The sequence below is a fragment of the Macrobrachium rosenbergii genome, chromosome 41 (genome assembly GCF_040412425.1).
Source record: "Macrobrachium rosenbergii isolate ZJJX-2024 chromosome 41, ASM4041242v1, whole genome shotgun sequence".
NCBI lineage: Eukaryota > Metazoa > Arthropoda > Malacostraca > Decapoda > Palaemonidae > Macrobrachium > Macrobrachium rosenbergii.
Window position 1 is genome coordinate 84,110,144 of NC_089781.1, and position 14,643 is coordinate 84,124,786.

The window sequence follows — 14,643 nt, forward strand, 5'->3', positions numbered from 1 at the left end:
TGTCCAAAGGGAGCTCTCTGTCGTCCCAATCGCTGCAAGAGGGTTCCTGATACTTATAGCATTTGCAAGGTACCCATGTCCTTTGGGTTTCGAATCCGAATCACTGGAAGATAAGGTGTGATCCAATTGACACCATTCCGGCGTTTGGTTGCCGAAACCTGGGAAGTAGCAACAGGTTCGGCTGAGGAAGCAACTACTCGTGGGCAAACCCCACCGACCTCCCTTGGACTTACAGTTTGCCTCCTCCCAGGTGCAGGGGAGTTTGGCAGGGACCTCCGTCTAGGAGTATCGGTGGGACGAGTAGCCACCCCCCCTACAACACTAACCCCAGTGGAGGCACTAGCACTTACACCGACACTTGTACTATGATATTCATTTGCTTTGTCCAAAAGAACTCTTACAGATGCTCCTATCTGAGCAACAGCACTTACTAAAGCGTAGACTCTCTTATCCATCTGAGCTTCGAGACTGGCGATGGCACTAGGTTCAGAGGGAAGGGAGCCAGGTAACGGAGTTGGAGGGAGAGCGAGAGAAGCAGGAATCAGGGAACGAGAAGTCAAAGGTGTAGAAAAAGTCGGTTTAAGGGTAGAGAACACAAAAACTCTAGCCTCGGCTCTAGCAGCCGCTTTCCTAAGCCTAGCTTTCTCTAATTTATCCAAATGATTGGTTAACCTTTCCATTTATTTACATCCCAATCCGTACATTCCTCGCAAGTCAAGTCGGGAGAACATACTTGTCCACGGCAGTGAAAACAAACAGAATGTTCGTCATATTTAAATGAAGTCAACCTAGTATTACAACCTTTGCTGCAATACCGGTTACTGGTCACACTCGTGTCTGACAAAATAGTAAAAAAAATTGAAGAAAGGCTAAGCAAAACTAAGCTAAGCTATGAAAATATAGCTAGGAGGCTATCAAATGAAAGAATACCTAACTGAATCCTTCAACAGACAACCAACCATCTGGTGAAACTACTCCTGAATTAACAAAACACAGCTGCTGAATGACCGACATTCAGTCATCAACGGCAGAAACAGTACTGAGCCATTTAGCTACGTTGTACCTATTCTTCCCCGAAAGTGGGTGGGGCACTTACCTGCACCAAAATAAAAAGAGTGCTACCATAAATTTTCAATTCTTAAGCTCCCGTTTAAAGTAGAAACTATAGTTATGTAGTTACTTGGTAAGTGTCATATACAAAATGTTATTTTACATGCAAGTTCCCAAGTTTCCAGCTTCTGGGGTTAAGGAACAATTTAGCTTGGAAAGATAAAATACCCAAAAACCCCTGCACAGACAAGGCTTGCATTATGAATTCCTAATCATCCAAACTACTTTTGGTTTTTAGTTTAAAAACCTCAAGCTTTCAAAGAACAGATTCATTTGAAAATGTTCTTGCTATAATAGTTATTGTAAAATTATTGATAGGTGCCTCTTCTACCTTACTTTAATGATACAAAAGTGATGTTTCACAACTAATTTAATATAAAAAGAAGGTGACTTGGTCATCAGACTGAAAACCATTTGTAAGAATAAAGATCAGATTGTTGTGCCACTAACTGTAGAATATTCTCCTTCATTCTTTAAAACACTACAAAAACCCATAAATCATTTTAGTGCAGTATTAAAATCTACTGTAATTTGTTTTTACTCCACCACACACCACTAAATTATGTTATATAGTTACAAAATCTAGTTATAAAATGAAGGATTAATCGCTACTTTAGTAAATGGAATGTATTATTATTATCATGGACAAATTACATTTACAAAGTCATCAATGAGATGTACAGTATGTAGAAAATACCCAAGATGAAGTTAATTACTCTACCTAACAAACAGCATTCAAATACTTACAAAATCATTAAAGCTGATGCTACATTTTTTCTGCAAAGACTGGTTCGTGCTTAATATACAGTTCTTGAAAAATGTAAACTTTGCGTGTTTTGCACTGTAAAAACTTATCATTAACACTATGTACACTAAATAAAGTACTTTGCTAGTCACATTCCATCATGTATTGTAGGGGTGCAGTGTCCCTTTGCCTGGTGACGTTTAAGGCTACCAAGATTCACAAAATGCTCTTTGCACAGAGCACAGATATACTTATCAGAAATCTGTGGACACTTCATTTCAGCATTTGTGAATGAATTCAAGTGTTCGTTTTCAGTCCCATGTACTTTCATATGATTAGCTAGGTCCTCATGATTTGCAAACCTTACTGGACAAAGTTGACAAGTAAAAGTCTTTTCATTCATGTGAACTGCCATATGCTGCTCTAAATATGCTACTGAAGGGAATGTAGAGGTACAAAAGTCACAATTTATAGAAGCATCTCTCCTAATCATGACTGACGATTCCACAATAGGTTCCAGAGGTTTCTCATTGAGATTATTTGGGTTGCCTGACAAAGCATTAACTTGTGCTGAAGTATTTCCATCCATATTATCCTTGAAGCAGCCCTTTGAACTGCCATCAAGAGAGCTAACACTTTTTAAATCTGTACTACAGTTTGCAACACAAGAGAAAGAATTGTTTATACTACTTTCTAAGGGAATATCTAAATTATGCGCCTGCTTTGCATGAATTGCCATGTATCTGCGCTCTTCAAATCCAGATTGACACTCTGGACAGATGTGAGGTTTTGGTTTATGAAGCATTTTCTTGTGCTTGTTCAGTGAACTTCGACTAGAAAAACTTCTTTCACAAATGTCACAAACTGGTTTCACACCGTCATTTGCATGGGATGCTTGATGAGCTTTGAGCTTACTCTCAGTCTGGCAAACTTTACCACATAAATTGCATGTGAATGGCTTAACTCCTAAATGTAGCTTCAAATGTGTATCAAGCCCATGACTGTTAAAAAATTTTTCGCCGCACTCTGCTACGTGACATACGTAAGGAAAGGCTTTTTTTCTTGCCTTCTTTACAAGTCTTACAGCTTTCAGTGGAGATAACAAAGGTCGCTGGTGAGTACCCATGACTGACTCCCTTTCCATGGGTACCCTTCCCATTACATCAGGAAGGTATGTTTCCGGAACAATGTATTCGCTCTGGTGAAACATGCCCTCTTGTCTGCAGTGCCCAGTGTGCTCTCTAAATATAATTGCTCTTGATCTGAAAGGTATCAATACATTACAAAATTACAAGATTCATTATTGTTAGGCTGAAGAAAGTTGCAGATAAAACTAATCATGCATAAAATAAAAAAATAAAAAAATTTTAAGTAATTTGCCTTATTCTCAGGTATAAAAACCAAAGCCTTTTATGTAAGAGTACTTTCCAGAGCGAGCTGGAATCAGCCATTGAAACATGGTAGTAAGGGAGTTAAGAGGAGGTTAAGTGGAGGTAGAAGGGTGACTGGGGAAGGCCCCCACTTATCTTCCATCAATAGGCACTATTTCCTTCAGGACTAAGCACGGTGGTTAAGGTGGGATTATGATAAAAGGCTCTGACTTGTAAGCCTTGAAAAAATACAAGTGAATTATAAATAAAATAAATGTTATAAGTGGGAAGCAGATCAGTCATAACAGAATATCAATATCAATAATAAAATAACTGATGATGAATATCAAGAACAATATGTGAAGAATAATGCAATATACAACAAAGTCATTTATTAACAAGCAATGCAATTATCTTCAACATGAGAAAACGACAAGACTGACAAAAATATTTCAGTGCATAAGGACCTAAACTTAGGAAACAGTAGTAGCATAAGGCCTTCATGAGCTCTCCTCCATCACCTCACAAATTACAATATAACTGTCAGCATCTGTATAAACAGGTGGAGAAAGTGTGAGGATATACTGTATATTAAAATTACGGAAATAGTGGATGTAAGGTATGAAAAAGGGTGATACTATCATAACCACTTTTATATCCATAAGGCAATGGATGTATAAGGATAAAATTACTATATAATGATAAAATTATGCATTATTTATAATATAAAAAACAAAAATAAAATTTTTCAGAGTTCCTTGTTCCTAGAATACAAACCATTGCCGTTTATGTATCAGACTCGCTCCTTAGGTCAGAGGTTCACTCTACTGACTGCCTGGAAGTTGCAAACCATGCATAAATGTCTCAGTCCCAGTAACAAAAACGAGCTGAGGGAAGCAATGACTCCTGTAACCTTTTGCTCGATCTGGCATAGGGATGCCAGAGTAGCAGGGCCCTGAGCCAGAGGGAGGGTGTCTACAGCCTAGAAGTAAGGAAATGATAGGAGAACCCATAAGGGTTGCACAAGCAGAAAGGTAGCTATATCAGGTCAAAATATAGCTGTCACCACCCTACCCCCTCATTAAATGGACGAACAGAGGGAGTCACATGTTCACAAAAATCCATGACTGGTTGCTCAGTCAAGTAGCCACCTACACGTATCCAATCAGCAAGTGCTTTGGGCTGAGCTGCTGCCCCGCAGACAGAGTAAGAGGGAATAATCAACCCCAGCCTTGTGCTCTCCACGTGCCTTAGGCAAGATGCCTTTCTGTTCAAAAGGAGCTGCATTCCTACACAACCTGCTGAGCAGCCACCACAGGCCCTACAGAAAAGGAGGCTGTGAACCTTAAATAATATCCCTCAAGTAGAATGAGGTAAAGATGTCTGATGCTTCATACACCTGCCCTCATTAACCATGTTACCAAAAAGTCACTCCAAAATGCCAGAAAAGGTTCTATGCCCCCTGACTTCATGAGTTTTCACCATAATCGCACAACTGTCTACATGTTGGAAATCTTTTATGCTCATCTAATACACAAAAAAGGAAAGGAAAGTAGGTGCTCCCAAAAAAAATTTTTTCAAGTCAGTTGTATTTTTCCCAGGTATACAAACCAGAGCTTTAGGCAATACAGGGGAACTCTCAGCATAAGCTAGAAAGGTCACTGAACTTAGTAACAACATCAGTACTGTACTGTAACTGCTGGTTACAGGGGTAAATTGGGGAATACCCCTTCCACACCTACCGTTACAAAGCACTTTTTCTGTACCCTCGGGGGCAAAGCGGAGTGGCTGAGGTGGGATTATTATAAAAGGCTCTAGTCTGTATACCTAGGAAAAATCAATTTTAGAATTATTTTGAATTTGTTTCTATAAAAATACAAACCTTCACATTTTACATAAGAGTATCCTTCAACACAAGCTGGATCTGTTGTTGGAACCTGGTAACAAGGTAGTTGACTGGTAGAGATGAAGAAAGAAGGGGAGGTTGTGGGGGAATACCCCTCACTCACCTTCCATCACTACAGGCAGTCCCCGGTTAACGGCGGGCTCGGTTAATGGCGATCCAGTTTTACAGCGCTTGTCTAGCGACGAAAATCGGCAATTTTCGGCGCCGAACATCACTGATTTTCACTTATTGGTGCTGGTAATTGGGTATTGACACCGATACATACCTAACAGAGGCGCTGATAACCGAAAGTCGGCGCTTTTCGGCGCCGATAAGCCCTGAAAATCGCCGAAAAAGCGCCGGAAATCATCGATTTTCGGTTAGTGGTGATTTTCGGTTATCATCAAGTCCCCAGAACGGAACCCCCGCCGATAACCAAGGACTGCCTGTATTCACTTTTCCAACAGCCGCAGGGACTGAGCAGGGCAGTTGAGGTAGATTTAGGTATATAAAAGGCTCTGGTTTTTATACCTAGGAAAAATGCAAGCTACTTTTAATATTTCTTATTAGTTTGTATAGAAATACAAACCTTCACCTTTTATTTATGAGACTTACCCATTCTACTAGTTGCCTTGAAAGCAGCAGGTGTCATGAATCCTGTAACCTCCCACCAGTCTGGCAAAATGGTTGACCTGAGTAATAAGACCTTGGGCCTTAGTGCCCTGCATTACAGAAGGGTTCTTTTGCGAGGAAAATATTTTGGAGACTCGCAACATCTCCTGTAAGAGACTTGGCTATTACCGAGTAATGGGTTCAGAAATAAGTTCTACCATGTCCTCCTTGTATAAAAAGGAAAGACCAAGGGAGATGCATGCACCCTAGCAACAAATGCTAAAGCAGGATGCCTGGTGTGTACTCACTTATGTCTTGTCTGGCTCAAGTGTGTCCTTCAGCCTAGGTTTCTACGGAGAAGGTATCCAAAGACTGAGCAACATCCTTCAGGTGGAATAAGGTAAAGGTAGTTTGTCTACACCAGATGAATGCCCTCATTACCTGGAAAACCAAAAGTTCTTCCACAAAGCAGAGGATGGATCCATACCCCTAACTTGAAGAGCTTTTGATCTCCTCTTCACAGTACTAGAAAGGAAGGATGTTCCAACACTAAGTCTTCTAAATTCGAACCTCTGCAAGAGGGTCCTTTTCAAATTGTAAAGGGCAAAGAAGTATCTTATCCAGGTCCTCATGAATAAAATCTCGGAGGGAAGCGCTCAAGAAGCTCTCAGATCTCTCATCTGGAACAAAAGGGTTCTAAGTCTTTGCCACAATCTAAGGAAGAAGGGGAAATGAGAAAGACCCTCATCCCCCCAAAGTGCTAAGTTGAGTATATCTTAGTTTAACCAGACCACTGAGCTGGTTAACAGCTCTCCTAGGGCTGGCCCGAAGGATTAGACTTATTTTTACGTGGCTAAGAACCTACTGGTTACCTAGCAACGGGACCTACAGCTTATTGTGGAATCCGAACCACATTATGACGAGAAATGAATTTCTATCACCAGAAATAAATTTCTCTAATTCTTCTTTGGCGGCTCGGAGAGCCCAAAAGTGCTAAATGAGATAGGACAGGTTATGTACAGTAATCCACAACCTGTTTTGCCATGGCCAAAGTTAAAACAAAGATAGTCTTGAGAGTAAAGTTCCTGTCCATAGCATGTGACAGTGACTCAAAAGGTGCTTTGGCAAGGCTCCAAAGAACAAGGGACACATCCCACTTGGGAGGCTGTAGTATCCGAAAATGGCAAGACTGCTCAAAACTTCTCATTAGCATATATAACTCCACCAAAGTGAAGAGGTCTAACCCTTCCAGCTTAGAAACCTGCAAAAAAAGCCTGAGCAATTGGCTTTAACAACAGACTGAAATGCGCTCGTCTCAGCAAAGATAGATTACGAAGTCTGTGATCCGCTTAACAAACACTCCAACCAGAGATACCCCTTCTATGACACTAATTGCAGAAGACAGCCCACTTTCCCTTATTTCCATTTGCTGAGGAATGAGGAAGGTACCCAAACATCTCCCTCACAGCCCTCTCTCGCAAGAGATTCTGGATATCCTCCAAGTGTGGACTGCCTGGTGTGGCTGATAAATGAGGGTGGACTACAGGAGCAGGGCCAGTAGAGTCAGCAGATTGGGATACCACTCAGCTTGTGACCAACAAAGAGCCACCAGTCATCCAAACAACTGGACACTTCTAGTTGATTACCCTGAAAGCAGGGAACACAAACATTCTGATTTTTCCAGGGGTGCTGGAATGCATTCTCGATCACTACCCAAGGATCTAGGGCTGAGGAACCTAGTTTTCTGTACAACCTGGTTACAAACTGATAGAGCACCACCTGAGAATACAGAGATCACTCCATCCTTACAACCTGACTCTGGTGACTGAACTGATCTGTCAGAACATTCCGACTGCTTGGAATGTATCTAGCAGTTAACTCAGTAGCTTAGCAAACCACCATCTCACACATCTACAACACCAACTGGCACAAGGACTGAGACACTGTCCCCAATTTGTTGACACAAGCTATGACTTTTATGCTGTTGCTCATCAACACTACTGAGTGACCTCTTAACTGTTCCTGAAATGCTTGTTATGCTTATACACTGCCTGCATTTTCAGAACACCTTTGTGCAAACGCAGTGAATCCTTCAGCGCCACACCTAAAACAAACTCTTCTCTCAGATGTACACCTCATCCATCCTTTGCTGTGTTTGAGAACGGAAGCTTTTCTGGAGTGGGAAGTTCGGAGGAACTCCTTTTAAGATATTTGTGTCACCCAGCCACCACCATGGTAGGTCCTCGGTAGGTCCTCCCTTACCTCTCGACCCGGAGGAATGAGATGAGATGGAGGATCCCCAACAGCACTCCAAAACTGCTTTACTTGCCAGTGAAGCAATGTGTAGACGTCTCCACCCATGAAGCAAAAGCTCTTCCAAGGATGACAGATGACCTAGGATCACCTGTCACAGCAGAGCTGGTTGTTCTTGCCAGGACAGGAACTGTGCCACTAGCTCTCTGAGTTTGGTCACACAAGTCTACCAGAAAGGCCCTCAATGCTGCAGAATCAATGAGCATACCCCGATACTTTGCCTGCTGCTTGGAATGATATCGGATTTCTCTCTCAATTGATCATGACCCCCAAATTGTAACAAAAAGCAATCTCTGTCCGGAAGGAACTGTGCCTCATAAGACACCAAGAATGGGGCCACACTAACACCAAGGCAAAAACCCAGACAAAAACCTATGGGGCCATCATTAGGTTGAAGCATTAAAAAAAAGCATAAAACTCTGAACTGGTAGACAGTCTCATTGCAGACAAAGCCTAAGTACATCCGAGAAATCTGATTGAACTGAATACAGAATTTAGGCCAAAGGCCATGCACTGGGGCCAATGAGGTCATTCAGCACTGAAACAGAAACTGACAGTAAAAGTCTGAAAGGTGGAACAGGATGAAAACCTCGCAGTTGCACTATGACTCAACTGTCAGGAGAGGGTGGCAAGTAAGATGGAAGAAAGAATATGAAAGGAAGTACAGTAAAAGGAATGAAAGGGGTTGCAGCTAGGGTCCAAAGGCAAACTGCAAAGAATCTCAAGTAATGCCTGCAGTGCACTGCATGAGGTGCAATAACGGTACTACCCCACCAACAGGGGAGAGCTCTGATGGATGGGAACTTAAAAGTGTGCATTCTTCTGGTCAACCAACAGCATGCAGCCACCCTGCCAGATGGGTTTCTGCACTGACTGTGCCATTCCCATCTTGAAGCAAGTTTGTAGAATAAACTTGTTCAAAGGGGAGCGGTCAGTTCATATCCCAGATTCCGTTACTGTCAAACCTTGCAGACTGGCTCTCTAACTCCAAAAGTGCTCTTTTCCTTCACCACCCTCACCTCCACACCTCCACAGATTTTGGTGAATAAGGGGGATATGGATGGAAAATTATCAGTGTTCCAAATCGTGGGGGACAGAGGTCCTTAAATGGAAAACTGTAACTATCCCAAAAGACTCACACTACCCAAGATTCCACAACATATCTCTGCTACATTGCCCAACAGCAAGACAGGTAATCCTCTACCCATGGCAGCAGAGGAAGGGGATTGCCATCCTCAGTGATCTCCTCCTTCCCTCTCCCCTTTTCCTCCCTCCCTAGCCATGGCCAGGGGAGGAAGACAAAAAATTGGGAAGATTCCCTTCCCCTCATGGAAGAAGACTGAGTTACCTGTCTAGGTTTAGGAGGCACAGGTTTCCTTGCAATCCAAGAAACTGGAAGCTTAGCTGACCCGGAAGATTTGGATACTTCAAACCCAAACCAGATTTGAAGGACACTGTATACTGAATAATAAAGTCCCAGGACTCCAAACTGTCCTCTTAGAAAGAGTAATGAAGAGTCCAACATCAAGCTGTTCCTAAGTAAGAGCTACTGTACTCTCAATGGAAACCTGGTCAATGAAGAGGAACTAAACTATGTCCCTCATTCTCAGGACATAGTCAGCACAGAGGTTGGAACTTGGGTATGAGAAAATTCAGTGCCTTTCCTCTCAATAGCAGTAACCTTCAAAACTTTACCCCCTCATCCTGGAACAAGATACCTTTCACAGCAAAGTTTGCCAGTGTGTTCAATCATAGGTTGAGCCATGACATAACCTGGAGAGATATACCATAGCAACAGGTTCCATGGCATCAGTCTCGGAGGTCGAAAAAGATGCACCTTCTTGGTGGAGCCTCTCCAAGGATAAGTCATTTGTCACCTCCCCAACAAGTCTAATGCAAGAGAAGTAGTCTCTGCATCCTCCAGCAAGGAACTCCCTGACCCGGAGATCAGGGCATTATCCTGGCCCAGGACACCATGAGCAAGTTGGGAACAGGACAACTTAACCAACGGTCTCCATCTCAGCACACTGACTGATGGTCTCCATCTCAAGAGCACACTGAAGGGTAAGCTCAATTGCAAGACAGGGCAAGGAGTGGAGCTGAGGAGAACTCACCAAGATCATTACACTCATGGATGAGCACAATAATCTCTCAAAAATGCTGTTCTGCCTCAGTTCAGGTTCTAGGGCAGGAACTGGATCCTCTCCAATAAGAGGAGAATTACACATTTTTTCTGCTCCCTTGACCATTCCTGTTCTTATGTTGTTCAGCTGGTACTCCGTGCATATGGTGAGACACCACAAAACCCAATGGCATTCAGATCAGGAATTCTCAACTCAGAACCTTCCCTGTAAACTGTAGCAGTTGAGCTGATGGATGGAACAGGGGAATGGGCATGCACACAGCCTTGTAAGCGCACCTTCCATTTATGTGGCAAACCAAATGTTGAGTGGGAGGGCAGTGCTGGCTCACACCAGTGCACCTACAAGGAGGCACAGGGGTAACAGCATATCCCATCACCTATGCATGCATGGCACACACACACACACCCAAAGCAAACTACTGTATATGCTCCTCCCAAGGGTCTTCATAGGAACATAAAAGAGGGAGCTAGCCTAAGCAAAACTTTTAATGTTAAGTGGGAAGATGCAGGGTGGACCATGTCTGCACTGCCTGAGGCTAGATGATCATCTGTAAGTGACAATGATCCCCTGTCTCCCCTAGAAAGGGGGAAAGCGATAGCATGAAACTGAAAATTGATGGGACTTCTTACGAGGCCTTAGAATTCTCCCCCATACAAGAAGGCAAAAAAGTTGATAACGAGGAAGAGAAGGAAGGCAAGATTGATGAAGAGGAAGAGGATGAAGAAGAATGCCAAGACCATTTCTTTCATTTCTTACCTCGAGCCTTGGAGGCAGGAGGCCTGGTTGAGGCAGGTACAGGAGACACAATGGCCAAAACAGCAGGGAGATCCACTACTGGAAAAACCACTGCTACAGGAGGGTACCCTTCCTTAGCAAGTACTGACATAGCAGTAGTGGGAGCAGAAGGAGAGCCACCCCTCAGAGGGGAAGTACCTATATGAGGCAGTGGGATAAGAATAGAGGAGGGAGACAAGAAGGAACTGGAGGGATTTAGTAGGGGCAACAAGAGCATATCATCACCCAGTGTGGCAGGTAAACAGCCTCATCCTTCCTCCTCTTCCCACTGAATTTCTCCCAGTGAGGAGAAGACCAACAAGAGCACTCCTTGCAGGGGGGGAAAACAGGAGCACACCTTTCCCCCTGAAGACGAGTACTTGTGAGGCTCAGTAGTTACGGAGGACATGAAGCGCCCTCAAGGATATCCAAGCCCATCACTACAGTGTTAATCATTTTCTCCATAGCACAAACAAACAAAACACAAGAAAAATACATTCCACAAACAAAATGAGAAACAAATATGCAACCATTCAGCAACAAAACAGGGAAGAGAGCAAGCAGAGTCAGACAGCTCCTTTTCTAGACAGCTGAAGAAAAAGTGCTTGGCGACAGTGGGTGAGTGAGGTGTACTGTATTCCCCCACTCAAACCCATAACCACCAGTTAACAACCTATATGTCAATTTCAACAACCGTTCCAGTTTGCACTTTAGGATACTTTTATATAATAGCCAATGGTTTCTGTTTCTGTATGAACAAATACAGTGTGCAATACTAAGGGGGAGGTAAGCGGTGCAACCTTGCCAGTTATTAGGATACTGTGTGAAAGGTTAGGTCGAGATGAATTCTGGTCCCCATACATCACCCACCCCACCTACGTAAGGCCCTAATACACTAGGTTAAGTCAGGTTATGGAATGGAATACAAAATTTAGGCCACAAGCAAAGCATTGGGACCTATGAGGTCAATCAGCACTGAAAGGGAAACTGAGAGTAGATAGGTTTATAGGTTTTAAAGATATAACAAGAGGTAAACCTCACAGTTACACTATAAAACAACTGTTAGGAGTTGGAAAGTAAGATGGAAGAAAGAGAATATGAATATAGGTCCAGCAAAAGAAATGAAAGGGGTTGCAGCTAGGGGCCAAAGGGATGCTACAAAGAAGCTTAATTAATGCCTACAGTACACCCTGTGAGGTGCCCTATCAGTACTATTTCCTTGAAGGGGAGTCAGGTTATGGAAGGTAAGACTAGGATACATCCTGTATTTTACTTTATGGTTTATAGCACTCTGGATCAGGTTAAGTGAGTTAAGTATAACTTAGTTTAACCAGACCACTGAGCTGACTAACAGCTCTCCTACGGCTGGCACGAAGGATTAGACTTATTTTACGTGGCTAAGAACCAATTGGTTACCTAGCAACGGGACCTACAGCTTATTGTGGAATCCGAACCACATTATACCAAGAAATGAATTTCTATCACCAGAAATAAATCCCTCTTTCTTCACTGGCCGGCCGGAGACCCGAACTCGGGCCTAGCAGAGTGCTAGTCCAGAACTCTACCGACTTGTCCAACGAGGTTAAGTGAGACTTGGCATCACCCCCAACTACCAGTCAGGTATAGACCCAACGCTCTATAGGCTAGGTTAGGAATGCATCCACGTGACTAGCCTTGACATATCCTTATCCTTTATAATGTGTTTTGTGATTGATTAAGGATAGGTTACGAATAATGTATTTTTTTATTTTTCCTAGCCTACTACTTATTTTGTGGTTTATGCAAGTTACGACCATTCAAGCAAATAAAATTCACTCATTTTGGTTCCCCCCTTAAAAACCCAAGTTTCCCACTGGGTTAATGTTTCCCCATAATTTTTAGTTTTAGTCGGGAAACAAAAAACTAAGTAGCTTGCATCAACAATAGTGGTCATACATACATTGAACACGAAATAAATTGTCAAAAAAGTTTATTGCACATATATTAGGTGAATAATTCAAATTTAGTACAACTGTATAAAAACTGTAAAAAAAATTAGTCATCCATCCATCCCCAACTGCTTGCATCAACTATAGTCTAGTGGTAATGAACAGAATGAACACAAGACAAGTAAAATATATGGGCTAACGCTCTTATATTGGGTGAAGAAATAAAGTTTGGTCAAACTGTTTAAAAACTGTAAAATAAATTACTGTCATCCCTCCGCTACCATCGCTATTTTGGATAAAACCTGTAAAATAAATTACTGTCATCCTTCCGCTACCATCGCTATTTAGGTTAACATAATCCCTTGCAGCTTACAAAGACGTCATAAATGACATTAGATCTGTACGTTATCAAAGAAAAAACTTCTCCCACAAGGTAGCCTACCTTAGAGAGAATAAAAAGTAATACCTTGCCTCGGCTTACCCCTGGGCTGAATCCAATCATCAACTTCTTATGGGCTCCCCTGCCCTTAGACACCGACTACCCAACCATTACCTAATCTAGGCTACCCAGGCTAAGAAATTAACACCAAACACTGGCAAAGGTTAACTTAATTTCTTCTGATAACCTAAACAAATGACTCTTTGATGAAGCGACAACCATTTCATTTCATGGTTCATGACGTTTAACTAATATTACCTATTTTAAAATCCAAATAAAAACGGCGATCTGTGGATGACGTTCATGTTTCCTTTGACAACTTTCCCGGGAAGACTTGTTATAGTAAGGTATGTAACGGCTCTTCGACTAGGTCACAAATACAAATATCACTGATCATTCGCGTAAATTATATGAAATATTTACTGTTTTATCTCACTTTATACTAGATGGCTTCACTTCACTTTGTTTCACTTTGTTTGGTTCTACGTACAGCCCTCCACAGGGATAATTCCCTCTCTGGCGGGCCCTTATACTTTTCAAAATAAGGTGCTTCCTACAGATATTTTATAATTGTCTTTCAGTGTTTTCTCGTCAGTATCATAGCTCCTGCAGGATAGGAGAGTCTTTACTTCTTTTTTTAAATTTGCTTTCTTCTTATTAAATTGCATAGAACATTATTAGTCAAAGCCATGATCCGTATTATCTTTCACCTTTGACACATATTCTTTATATACTGTGCACTTATTGCCATCATATGTTTTATGTTTAGTATCACTATGACCATTCTTTGCATAATTTTATACTTGAAAATGTTGCTAGCACATTCATTTTATTTGTTATTTTCACCACATCTAGGGCAAGCTTGGTCATTTCTACAATTTGCTGCGCTGTGACCAAATTCCTGACAGTTATAGCCGTGATAGGGCACGTAACAGTCGAATACTTTGCAACGTACAGTGTACACAATTTGTCACCTCTATCATAGATAGCCTTTCGTATATGTGGTGTGCATTTAATGATATAATATTTATATTTGTCATCAAATATAAACACTGGAGCGCTAACAATTTATAAACAGACAAATAGCATACAACAGTCTGTCACAGACTTTAGGACGAACGGGTGGTTTGCATGAAAAGTAAGTGGTTTGAAAACAGTTTAATTTTGTTTTAGATTTAGTACCTGTAAAGTTTTCACCACCTTATATCTCATACTTCTGTGAAAACGTTTCATAGACACTGAATGATGGCAACTGCCGAATGAAAAGAAGCAGAATTTAGGATTCACTAGAAATCTAAGCACTGGCTTTTCATTAACCAGCCG

At 41.9% G+C, this 14,643-nt stretch overlaps 1 protein-coding gene across 3 annotated transcripts in view; it reads right to left on the reverse strand.

Moving 5' to 3' along the window:
• LOC136826939 (zinc finger protein 677-like) overlaps positions 1–13,694 on the reverse strand; it is a 47,403-nt gene extending 33,709 nt beyond the window's left edge. For 2 of the 3 annotated variants that reach the window (XM_067084529.1, XM_067084530.1), the window contains exons 1-2: positions 13,579–13,694; positions 1,858–3,117 (exon numbers count right to left, since the gene is read on the reverse strand). In XM_067084529.1, coding sequence (XP_066940630.1) covers positions 2,004–3,065 — 1,062 coding nt within the window. In that variant the 5' untranslated portion in view covers positions 3,066–3,117; positions 13,579–13,694 and the 3' untranslated portion in view covers positions 1,858–2,003. Of the gene's footprint in view, positions 1–1,857; positions 3,118–13,323; positions 13,408–13,578 lie in introns of those variants that run through there. The other variant, XM_067084531.1, reaches the window with a different exon arrangement.
• Between the last annotated feature and the right edge of the window lie 949 nt (positions 13,695–14,643).